The following is an 18,737-nucleotide window of genomic DNA, read 5'->3' on the forward strand; positions in this document are numbered from 1 at the left end:
AGGCATTGAACCCTAAATCCACCTGTCTCTTGTGCCTTGTCCCTTGTATCTTTCTTATCGTATGTGCTGGAATGAACTAAAAGTGTTGCAAGCTGCGGAGACCTAAAACCAAAATGTGTGCTATGAATGCGTCTTGTGTTTATTCCTTTCTGCGGGGACCTACTATCAGTGTGTTGGTTGGAGTACTCTTTCTTAAACTAGACACTAAAAATAATTGGATGGATTGCCATTCAGGCCTCCCTCTTTTCCCTTTGTCTTACTCTTCCTTTAACTTTTGTGAGCACCGATAAACTAGAGTTATGACTTTTTGATTATCTCTTCATCTTTCATTTTACTGGTACTGAAATGACCTACGTTATTGCAATTAAAAAGACATCTTAAGAACTAGGTTTCCTGAAAATTTACAGTGTGATTATGAGTTTTTTAAAAAATGAATAAAACAACCTTGGAAAAGAACAAAATACGTAACAATGAACTGTTAAATCCTATTCTTCAACCAACATCGAGAACAGCCAAAACGACAACGCAAAAACTCAGGCAATATTTCCCTCTCTTCAAAGTTTTAGTTTTATTTATATTTGGTAAAGAAGGAAACCTTAAACATTCTCTATTAACACTGGCATTAGTCATTTTTGTTCATTGAATTCATACAATATGGCACTTGCAATGAATGCTATCCTGTGGTGGTCGAGTGATGATTATGATAATGATGGTGTTGCTGCTGCTGCTGTTGCTGCTGCTGATGATGATGAAGAAGAAATTCGGTCTATCTTGCTTTGTGAGATAGAGCTGATTGTTTTTAATAGAGAGCAATTTGGAAAATATGCATGGGGCAGACAAGCAGTTGGCCTTTGGTGAGAATAGACAAATTCCTTTAAAAAAAAAAATCATTGATCACTATACTTTAAACAGAGTCCCTCAACAATTTATGAAGAATGGTTTTTAAATGAAGGTTAACGTTTTATCCAAAGAAAAAGATTTTGGAACGAAAAACTCTCTGGTAACAATTTAGATTTTGATAAGTTCTCAATGAACCATATAAGACAATTTCAAGAAACTTGTAATGGTTGAAGGAAGGTGTAATCGCCGCAGCCATTCATGAAAGGACAGGTAACTCTGTCGATGATATTTTCTCAAAGTATTTCGACACAGATCTTTCAGGTTCAGGGGGCGCATATATAGGAACAGGAGCATATCTAGAAGAGCTGGATTCTCCTGTAAAATATTAGGACAATCAACAGACTGCTGGTTGCCTCTTCTTAGCCAATGTTCTTTAGTAACATCATAACCTGCCTCAAGAAGGATCAATAACACTTTTAGACTTTCTTCACTAATACCAAGTCTATCTACTGCCACCCACAGTAGTGATCGTTTATGTCCCGGGTAGAGTTTTGTAATTTTGTCGTGACAATCACTTTCATTAAAGAAAAGGTCTGTTCCATCACACGGTACGTCCATCAATGAATTGTGACTGAGTAAAATCAAAACACATTCAGCAGAAGACTTATACACTGCATTCCAGATTGGAGTACTGCCATATTTGTTCTTTCCGTCAATATTTGCTCCTTGCTGAATTAGCGCAGATACAATTTTTGGAGCTTTATTCCAAGCAGCAAACATAAGAGGAGTGTCATGGTCAGAGTCTTGAGTATTCACATCTGATTTATAGGATAATAGCAATGGGACCAAACTGTAATGTCTGTAAGCAATGGCTAAGGAAATGGCAGAATTTCCTATGTCCGATTTCCTGTTGCAGTCTGCTCCCAGTTCCAGGATAAGTTTTGCAGCTTCAAATTGACCATTTATAACACAGAGATGAAGAACTGAGTAGCCATTTTCACCAACAATGTTCAAAGTTTCAACAATATTTAATTTTAATCGGGATGCTAGATGTGATAAAGTTTTATTGAATGTTATTGTTGAATCACACAATCTGACTGCATTAAAAACGAGTGTTGGAACGACAGATTGAAGACTTTGGTGATGTGGAGAATCAAACAATTGACTGTCAATGATATCTTTGACAAGGGAACTATAATCTGAGGAGGAAATAAAAAGTTTTTTAATTTAAAAAAAACAAACAATTTGACCCTTTTTAAGAACATTTGTAAATTCTTTGAGATCTATTTGAAAATTAATTAACAAAATAATTCCACTTTCATTAAGTGACTAAATAACGTAAATAGGATAACATGTACAACGTTGTTGTCATCGTCAACTTCAAAATGGATTTGACTTTTCACTGTTATCATTCCTTTGAAGGCTTCTGGTCTCTACTCATAATGTGTAGGGATTTGAATTCATCTGACTTTACTGAGGACTGGGAATAGCTATAATTTTCTTATTCAAACATTGTAAAATGAAGAGGAAGAAATTGAGAGCATAATAAATTAAGCTGGCATTTAAAATATTTTGTTCAGTCTAATTACAGAACCACATGTTGTTTTCTTTTAAAGTCTTTTCAGATCTTTTTAAAAAAAATATTTTGATGGGCCATCTTATCAAGATTATGTTGCCAAATATGAGGATATGATACAATCACAATTTCAGCCTGAGACGCAGGATTTCATTAACGATGTTTGTGTGTGTATGTGTGTGTGTGTGTGTGTGTGTGTGTGTGTGTGTGTGTTGGGGGGGGGGGGGGGGGGGGGGTTGATTGAAAGGACTTCCTCTTGTGTTTTAGGGCGACATCTACAAAATATTAATTTCGGGAAAATGTTCACATGTTATTTTTTAAAATGTGCTTTACCAATAATACGGTTAAATGGCTAGATCGGAAATGAAACAGCTTATGATAATCAGACACATGCTGAATCAATGTTATTTATATAAACTTTGAAAAACCATAAGAGTTTAAGTTTATAGAGTTATTCTGTATCTTTTAGTATTTTTGAATCATTCTTCCCCACTAATATTAGTTTGAACCCAAGCTGATAAATTAAACGGTGAGGCTACTCCAGCATTCTTGGCAACCTTTGAAGCTCTTAATTTTTCTTTATCGTTCTTTTTAACGGTATACCAACCATTTTCCTCAGAGACCTTGCTTATGGTTTTCAAGCAACAATCCCTTGCAAGATCTTCGTCCAACACCATTTGTTTCAGTCGTTGTCTTACATTAAATACGGATTTTGAAGTCACAGCATCAATGAAAAGACTGTGAGCTTTTGTAAAATCTGTAATGGACATTTCTGTGTTGTTTTATTTTTGGGCTGGCAAAAGGACTAGTGGGACTCACGAATGATGATTTTGGTATTCAAATCTGAAAAAAAGGAAAGATTATAGTGTGAGAAATTTGATATTATTTCGCTACAGAAACAGTGTATTTTAAAAAAACCAACAAACCCCCCTCCTAAAAACATACAAAAAAAAAAAAAAAAAGTAAAAAGTAAACCCAAATAACATCAACAACAACAAAACACAAAACCAACAACCGTCTCTCACTAAACAAGTACATAAAAACAAACAAACGAGGGATACCCCACTGAAATATATCATGCATTGTGAATACAGGTAATCAGTGTCAAGATTAAATTGTTCATTAAGACCAAAAGTACAATGAGGCTAAGTCTATTCTGGTTTCTATAGCGTTGGATGAAAAACAACTATTGTTTACGATGTAGTTTTTGTAAGATATTTTCCAATATATCTAGTTGAACAAGCTATAGGGTATAATCAGCGCTTATTTATTTTTGTTGTTGCTCCCCTCAGTTAGGTTGTTTGATGTATGAATGGTCTAATTGCACTTTCTAAAATTGAACTTCAAAGGATTGTGTGATAAAAAAAAGCAATTTCACGTATTTTTCAAATGCAAAAGACATCAACAGTTTTTAATTATTATAGAGTCTAACAATTGCATTTATGATTTTTCTTTTTCGTATATTATAAAAAGAATTACTTTAGGACAAACTATTAAATTACTTCTGTGTGACTTCCAATACTTCCAAATAAGCATTAATACAAAGAACAAATGCTTCAGTCCTTTCACACTTATATTCATATAATTTAATACCTCTTGTTGTTTATACAAAAAGTCAAATCTATATTCATAGCGAATAAAAAAACCCCCAAAAAACAAAAACAACAGAAATCAAAGAAAAAACAAAGCAAAAATAAACAAAAAATTCAACAACAACAACAACAACAACAACAACAACAACAACAACAACAACAACAATAACACAATAAAAATAACAAACAAAACAAAACAATACAAAACCAAAAAAATCATAAACAAACAAAAACAAAAACAAAATAATCAAACCCTCCTCCAAAACCACACATGATATTTAAAAAAACAGACAAAAAGAAAACTCACCTACACAAATAAACACACACACACACACACACACACACACACACACACAAGCTGCAGATATTAACAACAACAGCAAAAATAAGAAACAAAACAAAACAACCATACACAAGAAGTTGAACATCTTGATTGACCCACTGTCGACTACGAATAACAAACTAAAAGACATGCTCACAAACATATAGTTACAGCTTTCTCGGCGCGAAATGTCTCTAAGACTTTGACACTTTATGCATCTAAGAGCATCATGCAAAACTGTATTTCAGATGCATCTGGCATTGTGTTACAAGTTGCCATAACTTCATCAAAATAAGTGATAGATTAAGAGGAAAAAAATCTGGAAAAGGTGTGCAAGAAACAGTGCCAGATAAAGAAGAACGAAAAATGCAAGAAAAAATAATCCTTAAAATCAAACTGCCTTCCTTTTATCTTACACCAGTGCCTATTCCCTAATTTGTTACTTGAACCATCATTTTTGCTTGAAATGAGAGGGGTAACAGAAAAAATATTGTTTATATGCCACTCCCCTTCCAGACTTCTTGGAAACGAGTATCGAAAGCAATAATGATATTTGACAACAATTGAATTCGATATGACCGTGTTGAAGGCAATCACAATTCTCAACAATCTTTGTCAACAACCTGATCAAACATTAGACTAGGATTTAAGTATCCCCCTGAAGTGGACTGCATACTTATTATACTTTAAAAAAGTAAATTTAATGCAAATAAATACTAAAGATCTTATGATATTGATATAATAATCGATAAAAAAATTTTCCCCAGTACTTTACGACATTAAATTTGCAGAATTTTCCGAAAATATGTCGATTATAATATGTTTGTCACAAATTAGATGAAACAATATTTGCAGAATATGTATGGCACAATAAAATCACAAACCTCACCCTCTTTTACAAATGTTATATTAAATCGTGAAATATTTAAAAGCGGAACCAGATTCACCTTTGACTTTTTCATAAAAGAGGGAGCAAGAAAATGGTCGCACCCTAGGCCATGTAAATCTCCCTAATTTTACTTATGATCAGTTCCCCCTCTCCCCTTTATACCTCATAATTTATCTAAGCAAGTTAGAAAAGGATATTATAAAGTTCTAGATTAGAAAACACGAAAGAATGGCTAGTCATATAGCTGGACCGAGTAAAATGGCCGATACGGACATGGCCAAGAAACCGAGGGCCACCGCTTCCCAATTTTTCAACAAAGATGAACTTTCAAAACCAAAGGAAACACAATCGTCCACATATGATAGAGTGAGAAAATTGTTCCATATTCATTAATTATTACACTAAGATGAGATCTTATACTAACTCGTCTGCGTTAACGAGTAAGCCATTTGTACGATAATAATAATAATATGATCATCTTGAGTTCTTGAACTTATTGAGAGTCGAGAGGTTTTTCAATTTTCTGCATGAATGACAAATAATTTAATCAGGTCACACAATCCTGCTCGATATCACTTAATTCCAAATGGTCTTGCTTATGGGATAAAAAATCTCCTAGGAATATTACGATGACAAATTCATTTCTAAAAAGAATGAGAATTTGATGTAGAACCAGCATCTGAAAATATTTTCATCAATTTACCCATCAGGTCTCTCATCAGTCTCAAATTTAGCATCATCCCATACAGTTTTGCATTATACGTACATCATTGTAACTAATTGCTTCGGCCAATTTCAAAACCCCATTTCCCAACATGATTTTATTTGTAACTTCTAAGAATTTTTATTTTTAAAAAATACCTCACTTGATCCACGTGTTGATTGATCTACTCCGAATTCTCAAGATATATTTCACAGATAAAAGCTATTGTCATTTGTGAAACAGTAAATCATATAAACAGTCCTCATACACCATACAGGTCAATACAAATGATTGCTAATGATTTTTTTTTTCATTTCAGTACACACTCTTACTCTTAGATAACAATATTTTTTCCTTTATTTATTATTTGCAGGTTGTGGAGCTCATAAACAATGCTGCTATCATGCAAAAGAGTCAAGATAAGATTAATAATTTGAAGCAGGTAGGTAATCATCATTACTGTACATTTGATTTGTTGACTTGATATTGTGAAAATTTTCTGTTCTTTATTTTAATTTGTGCACCTATTTATCAAAATAGTTAAGCATGTCAAACAGAGAGTTATTTAGGATATTGCACCAAAAGTCTTCAATTAAATGGGAAAACAAACCATCTGTAAATGGGATGAGACAAAACTCTTTTAAGGGTGACAAGAAAAAAACAACAAAAGACAATGTAAAAAAGACCAAACTTCAAGTTACCGCTTCTTCTGCGCATAACATGCCACATTTAATCAATACCTGAATAGATTAAATCCTCAACTACCTCCTGTATTCTGATTATGTGATAACCTACAACCTCTCTGAATAGAGACATCCCTGAATAGGACGTGGTGCCCTGGTCCCGATTTTTTTGCTATATTATTGTTAGTAACAAAAACTGAATATAACAACATGACATTTTAGTAACAATCCTGCTTAGTGACATTGATATAGAGATAATCAGAAATTGAAATATTATGTCTGGCTCACTCCTCATGGCTAATGATACTACTGCTGTTCTCATTCGGTCCCAAGCCCAGATAAACTATGAAAATAAAATGCATGGATAACAATATGTTTTTTTCAAGTCCCGAATATTTTGTTATTCAGGGGTTGCGCTGTATATATGAAACAATTTGTTGCTTACTTTTCACATGCAGCAAGTTCCAAGACCTTCAATATTATTCTCACCCTCCATACAATCTGCAGCAAAACAAACAATGAAAGTCTACTTACTACCATGGACTACCATACTACATATGACCTGATAATTAAAAGACTGGAAGCAGTTTAAATGTTTCTGAGAAGAGTACTCCATATTCCATGGAAGGATAAAAAGAGAAAAGAGGATGTCCTGAAAGGGGCTTTGTGTATAAAAAAAAAGTAGTTGGCACAGTACGTAAATGGCAGGCAAAATTCCTAGGTAATATGATGAGAAGAAAGGGCCTGGAAAAACTGTGACCGGAAAGTAAACAGGAAAGAGAGCCCTTGGAAGACAGAGATCGAAATTGATGTATTCCCTAACAGACTAGTTGGAAAGAAACAACACCACCATCAGAGCAACAGAAAAATCATAAGAGTGGAGAGCCGTGACTGTCAATGCCACCAAGCACAGCACAAGATGATGGCATTCTACTACCTGTTATTGGTCCGTAGAACACAAGCTGAAAGGCCACTGGAGGAGAAATGAGAGAGAAGAAAATATCCCAGTACCTTCTCATGGTTTGAACCCCTGACCTTCCTATTAAAAGGCCAGTAACTTACACTATACCATTTGGCTGGCCCTCTCTCAAGGTTTTAAGCTTTCAAGACTTTTTCCTGTACTATTTTAGGTTTTGAGACCTTTGCTTTAAACCCTAACAATCTTAATCCTGACATCAACAGATCTTAGTGCACCCCGACAAAGAGGAGATATAGTAACATATCAGCAATTTTCGTTCATTCTGAACATTTTGTCCTAATTTTTCTTTTGAATGAAAATTGAGGTTTATAAATGAGAACAAAATACGATTGATAAAAAATTAATTGAAGCTGTTTAAAGTTTACTTTGGAACATATTATCTGGTATTTAATTTTTCTTTTACTTCTCCATATGAAGAAGTGAATTCTACCCATATTCTTTTATCACATACAGTGCAAGTGCAAGCTATTTAATTGAAACAGCACTGTTATGCAGAAATCATTCCAGTTAAGCGGCACTCCTCAGTGGTCTTCATAATTTGAACAACCTATCAAGATTACTCACACATCTTTTGCAGTGACCATACATATAGTCCTTTCATTTGTTTGTATAAAATTATATCTTCTGTTTTCACAAGTACATTTAATTGACATATTTTTAACATAATTTTCCTCCGTTCTTTTTACAATCATTTGATGATTTAAGCATTTTTCAATTGTTTTCTTCTACAGGTGCAAGAACTGATTATTCATAATTCATCAGACCTTTTGGATAATTTTCTTGATGTGAGTGAAGAACATTAACAATCCTTTAACTCTCTAGAGTTCATATGAATTAAAAATAGAACATTTTAATTCAATTTTCAGTAATAATGAACTTGATAGAGTTCATGCATTTGGTGCATTTTAAAGAAAAAAAAGTTTAAAAAAATAATTCTCATCTTTTTTCAATTTTTTATTGTGATAATTTTTGATAGTTCATACTGTAATAATTTTCCACAATTTTATATTTTCTTTGCAGTGCAGACGATTTACGCTTATGAATCAATACCTTCAGCCTTGTCAAGCTGAAGAAAATAAATAATAGCTGTCTCAAAGTGCCTTTTAGTTCAAGAAAATATACAAAATAATTTTATTTCTCTATGGATTCAATTTTGTGTGCGAATATTTTGAAGTTTTAAGTTAACTATGAGTCCCTGCTATATTTACAGGAAATGCTTGGATTTCAAAGTGACAGGTCCAATGATGTAAAAAAATTCATTGTAACATTCATGGAAGAAGCCTGGTAAGCAGGGAAAAATATATTTTTTAAAAAGATCCTTTTTTTTTCTGAACAATGCTTTACTTTGAAATTTGAACTTAATTCTCAAAAACCTTGGTAGACTATAAATTTGTCTTTTAAGACAATTGTGTTGCGTATGACAGTAGTGTAACAGTGCAGTCTTGAATTTTCAATGTAACCTAAATCAGGTGTAGGATTGGAGACGGCAATCAGTCAACTTGATGGTATGCCCATCCCTTAGGAGAGGCATCTAGCGCAGAGTTTCCTTTTTTCTTTTTTTTTTTTTTTTTGCTCTATGGTGGTTAGGCCAATGTGTCAAAACAGAAATATCTTCATACTTTTTTCGAAGATCATGACAGTGACTAAAGACCTGACAGACTGATTAAAAAATTGTAGCCCAGATTTTTCTTTAATTGAATCTTTGGACTGCCTATCAGTTTTGAATTGTATCTCATATAATTTTGTGGTCTAGTGGTCTTGGATGCAAGAAAGGGTATTAGTATTAGCTTCTTGTGGGTAAATGCATATCAGGGCAATTTTAAGATAATTTTTGTTCTCACTGGTAACAAATGATGGCTTCGAAAGGTCAACCTTATTCAATCAAGATGCAGTCTAGCCAGTTGCTACTATCACTTGTAGCTATTTATTGTTTCTTTAGGTCTTAATTGGTCATAGGACAATTTAGCCTCTATATCTTAGATATGGTATGGAAAAAAACCCAGATAATTATCCAAGACATTCATTTAAAAAAAGGTTCTTAATTCTTAAATTGAGTGAGGCAAATGACCTTACTTTTAAAACTTTTGTTCTCTTTTTTTTTCAAAGAAAAAGTCATAGTTAGAGACAGCTTACAGAGCCGCCTCTTGTCATTCAGAGCTGCCTCTCATCATGTAAACATGTCCTACTTAAGTTTTCCAAGTTCCTCTACAGATGGTATCAGGATCTTTTTACAATTTATTTATGACCAAAATGTAAAAGAAGAGCTTGATTTTGGTGTTATCTCAGTACCGTTTATTCCTATCTGATATATCAGCAAAAAAGACAATGAGTGTTTGCCCAAAGTGTTGCCTTCTGTGATTATGCTACTGGGGGACGATGATGTGAATGTCCAAAAGAAGGTCATCCTCAGTGTTATCAATATGTTCAAGATTACTCTAGGGGTAAGTGTCTGTTTTCTTGTAAAAGTGAATAGTTTATTTTGGTTTTTCTTTGTTCACAATTGACTACGTACCTTAGAGCTGTGCCTTGATGTAACACATGAAATCAACTGCAAGTCAACTGCAATTGCATTTTTGTTTTCTGTATGTTTATATATCATTGATCCAGTATCACTGTCCCTTAAATAAATAGGGCAAATGTGAAATGTATAATAAGCATTCTTGGGTTGTCTTTCAGTCTGGTTTCCCAGGATAAGGAGTGGCCAAATCGCTTAAGTCAGCACGACTGAGTCTGGCATTTTCTTCATATGGTGGGATTCCATGTTTTTTGCACCACATGTCATTGGATTTTTACACAATGGATGATGTCTGGTGCCTTTTGGCTTAATGTCTCCAACTTTGAATGTGCTTTACCTATCTTGTATCTTGATGTATCTCACTTTACACGCAAAAGGGACTGAGATTGAAGTCAAAATTTGTTTCTGACCCTTCCTACCCTGTCCATCTAGCATCTAGCAGTGATTGGGTAGCTTGGTCTGTTACTTTGCAATTGACTAGCATCTTGTCCAAAGGATAGCAAGAATTGTTGTTGTTCGTTTTATGCCATAGCAACAAGGATAAACCTTGGCTTCATGGGACAACTCTACTTATCTGGATGTGTTTCCTTAGCCTTTTAATCATCCAGATCCATAAGGCAGCAGTTGATGAGACTGCTTTGTCCTGCTTGCTATGACCTATTTGGCAGGAACTTCCCTATTAGGAGATTTCTGTCTTGTCAACTTGACGATTCGACAAGGAGGACATACTTGATGCAGGAATGTGCTGATTATGAAAGCACTCTTTCAAAATGCAGGAGATATAATTTTAAATGAATATTTTTACTTCTAAAATATGTATCAAATTGCTTGCATGACGTTACAGTATCAAGCTTTAGCCTTTAAAATTAATCAACAAGTCTTTTGATAGATGATAGAATGTATGTATTAGTATTAATGATGATGATATTGAATTTGTAGTATACATTGTCATTACTGTTATTCTATTTTCTTTTCTTTATTTTATTTGTATTATCATAGTGGATCTCCAAGGCTAAAAAAGCACGCCCAGAGATGTCTGAAGTTTGGAATCACCTTGTTGAAATGAAATCTTTGATGTATGATATGTTAGAATCTGTCAATGATGGGTGGGTAAAACCCTTTTTATATTTACTTAATAGATGATCAAAACATACAATAAGGAATATTTTCAAATTGAATTGTGGAAATTACTATGAATACATTTTTTTTTGTTATTGATGTTTTTAAAAAAATAATGGAATTTTGATTTATTTATTAATGTGAGTGTTTAAAAAAAATAATTTCACAGCATAATGTTACTTTAAAGAAACAAAAACAAAAAACAAACTGGAAATCATGTCCTATTGATTTCTTTTATCTTTAAAATGGATCATTTGTCTTCATTGTCTTCAATCATAGGAATATTTCATGTGAAGTAAGAATGATTTTTAATGAATATTAATTTTATGTTTCCATCACAACATATTCTCATCTCTTCCCCAATAACTTTATTTCCCATTTTCATATCAAATTTTGTTTCAGAATACGTACACATGTTGTTAAGTTTTTGGAAGGATTAACGTTGGTCTTCTCACGAAGAACAGCTGTGAGTAATGGAGTTTATTATTTATTTTATCATTGTTTTTACGGCTTTTGATTTGATTTAATTTCCTAACAGTTGTTTATTTAGAACAGAATTTGGCTTCCATATGGTTTGGTGTTTGGTCTCATAACAAAGCCAAGCTGTGTTGAGTGTGGTGAGTTACCAGATGGGTGACCATGATTGTAAAACTTTGGCTCCTCCATTGGATTTTGAAAAGATGCTTATTGTGCTTTACTTCACTCAACTAAAGTTTGAATGAGTACCTGGCTATAGTACTACAGAAAAGTGTGTGAGATAGAAATTTTGTTCCATGTGACAGTGATGTCAAAACTCAGGTTTCACTGGAAAAAGAAAATCCAGTCTGGAGCAAAAATTTCCAGGTTACAGGCAACTTCTGTCAAATTCCGGTGAGGTCATGTTGCTCCAAGAGTACACCTCCCACCCCCCTCCACTGCCTCTACCACCACATCATCATCACTGCCACTACTACAACCACCACCACCACATCATCATCATTACTACTACTACTATTACAACCACCACCACCGCATCATCATCACTACCACAACAACGACAATGACCACAACCACATCATTATCACTACCAATGCTATAACAACCACCACCACCACATCCATCACTACAAACACTACTACTACAACCACCACAAGATCATCATCATTAACACGACTACTACAACCACCACCACCACAGTATCATTACTACCATTGCTATTACAACCACCACTGCCACATGATCACTACCACTACTACATCCACTGTCCCCCATCACTCTACCACTACTACTGCAACAACCACCACCTCATCGTCATCCCTACCACTACTATTACAACCACCACCACATCATCATCACTACCACTACTACTACAACCACCACCACGTCATCATCACTACCACTACTACTGCAACAACCACCACCACATCATCATCCCTACCACTACTATTACAACCACCACCACATCATCATCACTACCACTACTACTACAACCACCACCACGTCATCATCACTACCACTACTACTACAACAACTACAACAACCACCACCACATCATCATCACCACCACTACTACTACTACTACTACTACTACAATCACCACCACATCATCATCACAATTTTGACTACTATAACCACCATCACCACCTTATCATTGCTACCACTACTACTACAACCACCACCACTACATCATTATCACTACCATGACAACTACAACCACCACCACCACATCACCATTGCTACCACTACTACAACCTCCACCACCACCACATCATCACAACCACCACTACTACAACAAGCACTACCACATCATCATCACTACCATTGCTACTACAACAACCACAGCCACATCATCACTACCGCTACTTGTACAACAACCACCACCACATCATCATCACTACCATTGCTACTACAACAACCACAGCCACATCATCACTACCGCTCTTTGTACAACAACCACCACCACATCATCATTACTAACACTACTACTACAACCACCACATCATTATCATCACTACCACAACTACTACAACCACCACCACATCATCATCACTACCACGACTACTAAACCACCACCACCACATCATCATCACCACCATTGCTACTACAACAACCACTACATCATTTATCACTACCATGACTACTACAACCACAACCACCACATCATCATTGCTACCACTACTATAATTACCATCACCACCACCACATCATCACTACCATTACCACTACAACAACCACAACCACATCATCACTACCACTACTACTACAAAAACCACCACCACATCATCATCACTACCATGACTACTACAACCACCAACACCACCACTTCATCATTGCCACCAGTACTACTGCAACCGCCACCACCACATCATCACTACCATGCCTACTACAACCACCACCAAATCATCATCAATACCACTACTACTATAATCACAACCAACACATCAACACTACCAATATTACTACAACTATCACCACCATCACTACCACTACAACATATATAAGTTCCTTTCAAGTGTACCTTAATGTTCCTTTAAAACAGGATATATAAACACAATGTCAAATACCATCCGAATTCCCTATTCTTGTTGCGGAAATTCCTCTTTCGGCATTGAAATTCCTGGTGTCTGAAATTTCTGTGAGCCAAATTTTAAGTTGGCATCTCTGCATGTGACGTGATGATAAATGTATGAAATATTTTGAAGTGAATTGAGTTGTATGTCTATTTGTTCTGGTGAGATGGTCGTCATTTTGTTTGTAATTTTGAATACAAGAGTTAGTCGTTCTTTCCGCCTGTCTGGTAAGGGAGTCCTGCCAAACTGTGTGATCTTGTCTGTTACGCTGCTATAGGGGTTGTAGTCATGAAGACAAATTTGCAGCATGGCATTGGACAGCTTCAATCGCTTTTATGTCAGATTGCCGGTGTGGGTCCCAAACTGTACAGGAACACTCTTAAGATTGATCTTACGAGCGTTATGTAGGCTGTTTTTTTCAGGTTTGCATGACAATGTCTGATTTTCCTTTTCATGAACCATGGTGTGTAATTTGATTTATGTATTATTTAGTTGATGTGTGCTTGCCATTTTTGGTTTTCTTGTATTATAATGTTTGCCAAAATGATAAATTTGTTATTAGAAAAAATAAATATTTGTTATTATTTGAATTTTTCATTTCATATATTTTCACACAGGACTCTGAAATACCAAAGAACCAAGAAAAAGAAATTTCTTTGGACCAAGTACCAGAATCAAATCAAATTGTCAAAATCAGCACATTGGAGGAATATGGCCTCAAGGCATTTAATACATTGTTACAGTTCCAAGCATCTCCACATGTTTCAAGGTAAAAATCTTTGTTTCTATTTTTTAAAGGGGGAATAATTATTTATTTATTTATTTATTCGTTTATTATATTTTTAAAAGAAGATATGCTTTTTAAATAATTAATACACAATTTAATGTTTTCACTCTACTATGTATTTAAATGTATTTGATAGAAAGTTTCCTTTTTTGTATTTCCAAGCATCAACTTGATGACAGTAATGAATGCTTTGTCTCACATCGGCAAGCAGAGACCACAGTTCTTCGATCAAATTGTTCAAAGCTTTGAAGCTTTACACGGTGAGTCGAAAAATATAATTGAAATCTTTATGCTTGTTCGATGTGAAGATCAGATCTTTAACTTTTTATTCAGAGCACTTTGTAATTGTATTATAAGAGTTAAAAACCATTTAATTTTATTATAGATACTGAACTCAAATGCAGTAAGCATTCATCTTATAATTTCAAGAATTTAGAATTTATTTAAAATACACATTTTTACACTTCATTTTGTGAAATTTGCCAGAAGGCAAAGGTTCGAACAGTACAAAATCATTTTAGCCACATATATTATGTCTCAAGATTTTTTTTTTTTAAATGTAGGGAATTTAGCATTGCTACTCATCATCCATATACAAATTTGTTTCATTCTTGGAATATGTTAGTAAAGTGCACAGCACTGTTTTAAAGGAACATTAAGGTATGCTTGAAAGGAACTTATCAATAAGAAAAAAAAATGAAATTGCAATTATAATTATTTGGCCCAGTTTTTATTTCTACGCTATCTCTTTCCCTTATGCTATTTGCACATTTTATTTATTGGTGCGAAGATTTTTTTTCTAAATTTATTTACTTAAATTTTTTTCAGTAAATCTACCGCCTACTTTGGCAAAATCTCAAGTCAGTAGTGTTCGTAAAAACTTGAAGAATCAACTCCTGAGCCTGCTTAAACATCCGTGTTCAGTGGATTTCATCCCTCAAGTATCTACATTACTGACAGATTTAGGAGCTAGTCAATCTGAGGTAAGAAATTCTGACAATTTTGAGAAATTTACTTGTCAAGTAGAAAAGATTTTTGTCACAGATGGACATAATTATTGTTATACAGAGCCATAACTTAACACCACCCACACCAAACAAATGTTGTGCTTGTCTTCAGTATTGGATGTTGCAACACTATGAATTGCTTTGGATGGTTACTTTATCTTTGAATCTTTAATTAAGTGAAACAATTTTATATTGTATTATGTAGTGTTTAATAATAATCCTATCAATAATAAGTTTTGGACGACTGATATTTAAATTTTTCAGACATGGATGCCCTTTTGTGAAATTTATCTTTATATTTTCACATGTGGACTACTTCAGTCTGAAACCATAATGAGTTTATGATTGTAATTTTAGCACATTCCTTTATTTAACAGATTGCAAAGAACACCCCTAAAGATACTGAGAGTCGTAAACGGAAGGCTCCTCCAACTATCTCAAGTAGTAGTAGTAGTTATTCTAGTAAAAAGACTAAAGTTGAGGTAAGAAATCAGATTATTTTTCATTTTTTTACTCTAACCATGATAAGAAATGGACATCACCGTTTCATACTCTAGCATTTGCAGCATCCTTTAACCTTAATTCAATGCTCTCCAAGGTTTCACACCCTGGCATTGTGAGAACCATTGAATTGAGATCATAGGTGTAATACCCATGTAACTGTTATAAAGATAAGAGACCAAACAATGTCAGTAAGCTCTCAGAGTATTATGTCTGTGATTAACGTGATGGTCTAATTGGATTTTGTAGTCACATGATTCAAGATACAGTTGAGGAATTTTGACTTTATTTCAGTTCAAGAAATAATATTGTTTTTATAATGGCATATATATTTAAATTTACTTCACTGTGATGATTTAAATTTAAAGTTCAGCTTTCAATGACTAGTTTACTATGACAATGTTACCGCATTGAAGTGATGGATCACATTGTGTTGTTTGTGGTAAAGTAAGATGATATTTACATGAGATTCACATGAATATTTCAGGTCATGGATGACGATGATGATGGCATGACACCATGGGTGGATCGCACTGCCAAAAAGCCTAAACCAGAGCCGGCCCAGAAACATACAGCCATTGATGTGACAGCTGAAGATATCCAGCCGAGGCTTGATCCACATAATGTTGCTGATTTGGTGCTTCTCAGCATGGTAAACTTTTCAAAATGCTGTTTATCAAAAAATTTATTTGTTTATTTAGAGGATTTTCCTTCATTGCCTAGATCTCTTCAATATTCTTAATGTGTACAACCGTCCCTGAAAGTATTGACTAGAAATGGAATGTTGGATATAATTACATAAAATTATTTTTACTTGGATGGCTGTACTATTTAAAAATAAGTTATAATTATTGTTTTGAAAAAAAATATTTGTATAATGTAAAATATTATTATTGTAATTGTCTTTATGACCTATGCTTTAACATTAGAAAATGGTAAAAAATATAAAATCAATAGATTTATATTTTGCATTGTCCTTTTTCACTTTTTGGGATTAAAAGGTGATGCTACCCGAAACGATGCCAGCCCAGTTTGAATCAACATACACACCAATTGCTGCTGCTGGTACGGATGCTCAAATTAGTCATATAGCCAGGCTTTTGGCCACCCAGCTGACCATGGCTGGACTTGGAAAGGGAGTTGGAGAGCTAAAAATGAAGGTTAGTGAATTGGGATAGACCAATCTATAGTTCCATCTGAGACTGAAATACAGAGACAGGTTACATTGAGAGTGGCAAAAGGGTTTTAATAGCAGATCATGCATTTTTAGGTTAGGCCATTTCAAGTCGTAAATGTCCGCTCACTCATATGTTCATTCGTAAAATAACTTAAATTTTGCACCAGTTTTGCAGCTTCTAACTTCAGTTGGGTGATTATGTCTCATTAAATTCTCCCTAACAGACGGTAAACTTTGAAAGTTACTTTTACCATTAATACTCCAATGCTTTTTACTTGAGTTTCTTGTCTCGATATTGTCATTTTAGTCTTGGGTTCCACTATATTGATAGAATCCTATTATACAGATTTTTTAGTTGGACCACAAAATTTTGTATCCTTTTATTTAGTAAATATATGAAAAATTGATATTTTTTTCAAAAAGTGGAATATGTCTAATTTGAACTTTAATGCATCTACTCTAAAGTGTTTTAAAGTGAGAAGCCTTCGGAATGCCACAATTGATAATGCCTAAATCTCCATAATGCCTTTCACTGTTCCATCTATCTTCAAACTTCAAGATGCAATAATTTTGGATTGGAAAAGATTAGAAGATATGAGGACTTATCGCTGAAGAAAAATTCAACTGTTCGAAATGAAAATAATATTCAAGGTTGCCAATTTTCCTTATATTTATGGAATTCAGTATGTTATGAACCCTCAGTATATTTCAATCACCTGCTAAACGGGAAAAAAAAAGTAAGCACATAATGTCTTTTTACTGGAGTTCAACACTCAGAAAGGGGTTGGTCTATGTGTTTGCATAATAGTTCAGTAAATTTTTGTCTCCTGAATTGGCAACCCTGAATTTTCAAAAATAAAGTGAGAATTTGAAAATATGATTATATCTTTGCTCTTTTTCTGATTTTTTTTAGGCAATCATAGAAGCCAAATCGGAAAAGTTACAAGATGATGAACAACCATCCTCTCCAAAACAACTTATTCAAACAGTTGTTGGTAAGCCGTAATGCGCTTGTATTTGATTTATAAATTTAAAAAATATATCTACTTATGATTGCAGTTACTTATTATTTTTCTTCAAAGTATTATAATATAACCATAAATGCAATAAATTACTTAATTTGGGGATTTTTTTTCAATAGTTTGGATTACTATTTCTTTCATTTTAAACCTGTTAATCGGCCTAGTATGCCCAGAATGCGTTACTTTGCTTCAAGAAAGTTAAAACAAAGAGTAAAGGCACCAACTTGTCTTCATGACTCACATCATAAGTACACCAACACCTTAGTAAACTAACTGGTCATCAAAATGACAGTCTTGATCGATGATCAATTTTGACCACATTTAGTGACAGTCTGAGCCTACCCTTTTCTTACCTGGTTTCCATCACTGTGTCAACGTCACCACACGTGGACAATGTGCTTAACTCCACCCCCTTCTTTCCCCCCCCCCCCCCCCTACCTTTTGGTGTTTCAATGAGCTGCCGGGCCTGCCTATTG

At 34.2% G+C, this 18,737-nt stretch overlaps 2 protein-coding genes across 2 annotated transcripts in view; one reads left to right on the forward strand and one right to left on the reverse strand.

Annotated features, from left to right (window-relative positions):
* Window positions 1-548: 548 nt before the first annotated feature.
* LOC144968702 (uncharacterized) lies at window positions 549-4,860 on the reverse strand. Its single transcript, XM_078907307.1, has 3 exons — window positions 4,747-4,860; window positions 3,024-3,259; window positions 549-2,039 (listed from the first exon to the last, which is right to left on the reverse strand). The coding sequence occupies exons 2-3, from the start codon at window positions 3,184-3,186 to the stop codon at window positions 1,027-1,029; spliced, it is 1,176 nt and encodes a 391-aa protein (XP_078763433.1). The 5' UTR covers window positions 3,187-3,259; window positions 4,747-4,860; the 3' UTR covers window positions 549-1,026.
* Window positions 4,861-5,263: 403 nt separating this feature from the next.
* Window positions 5,264-18,737, forward strand: part of LOC144968708 (symplekin-like) — a 34,885-nt gene continuing 21,411 nt past the window's right edge. Inside the window, exons 1-14 of the mRNA XM_078907317.1 lie at window positions 5,264-5,585; window positions 6,296-6,364; window positions 8,316-8,369; window positions 8,795-8,868; window positions 9,899-10,025; window positions 11,099-11,205; window positions 11,621-11,684; window positions 14,385-14,536; window positions 14,717-14,814; window positions 15,383-15,537; window positions 15,939-16,043; window positions 16,550-16,714; window positions 17,064-17,222; window positions 18,153-18,234. Of these exons, the coding sequence (XP_078763443.1) occupies window positions 5,448-5,585; window positions 6,296-6,364; window positions 8,316-8,369; window positions 8,795-8,868; window positions 9,899-10,025; window positions 11,099-11,205; window positions 11,621-11,684; window positions 14,385-14,536; window positions 14,717-14,814; window positions 15,383-15,537; window positions 15,939-16,043; window positions 16,550-16,714; window positions 17,064-17,222; window positions 18,153-18,234 (1,549 nt within the window). The 5' untranslated portion in view covers window positions 5,264-5,447. The remainder of the gene's footprint in view (window positions 5,586-6,295; window positions 6,365-8,315; window positions 8,370-8,794; window positions 8,869-9,898; window positions 10,026-11,098; window positions 11,206-11,620; window positions 11,685-14,384; window positions 14,537-14,716; window positions 14,815-15,382; window positions 15,538-15,938; window positions 16,044-16,549; window positions 16,715-17,063; window positions 17,223-18,152; window positions 18,235-18,737) is intronic.

The sequence above is a fragment of the Berghia stephanieae genome, chromosome 1 (assembly GCF_034508935.2).
Source record: "Berghia stephanieae isolate SIO BIC M18660-M18661 chromosome 1, UCSD_Bste_1.3, whole genome shotgun sequence".
Classification (NCBI taxonomy): domain Eukaryota; kingdom Metazoa; phylum Mollusca; class Gastropoda; order Nudibranchia; family Aeolidiidae; genus Berghia; species Berghia stephanieae.

What these genes read in the sequence shown, in the direction of transcription:
- LOC144968702 (XM_078907307.1), bottom strand. Translation starts at nt 3,186, where the DNA reads ATGTCCATTACAGATTTTACAAAAGCTCACAGTCTTTTCATTGATGCT. An exon ending in CAAGGTCTCTGAGGAAAATG is followed by an intron (nt 2,040 to 3,023) that starts GTTGGTATACCG and finishes TTTCCTCCTCAG; the next exon opens with ATTATAGTTCCCTTGTCAAA.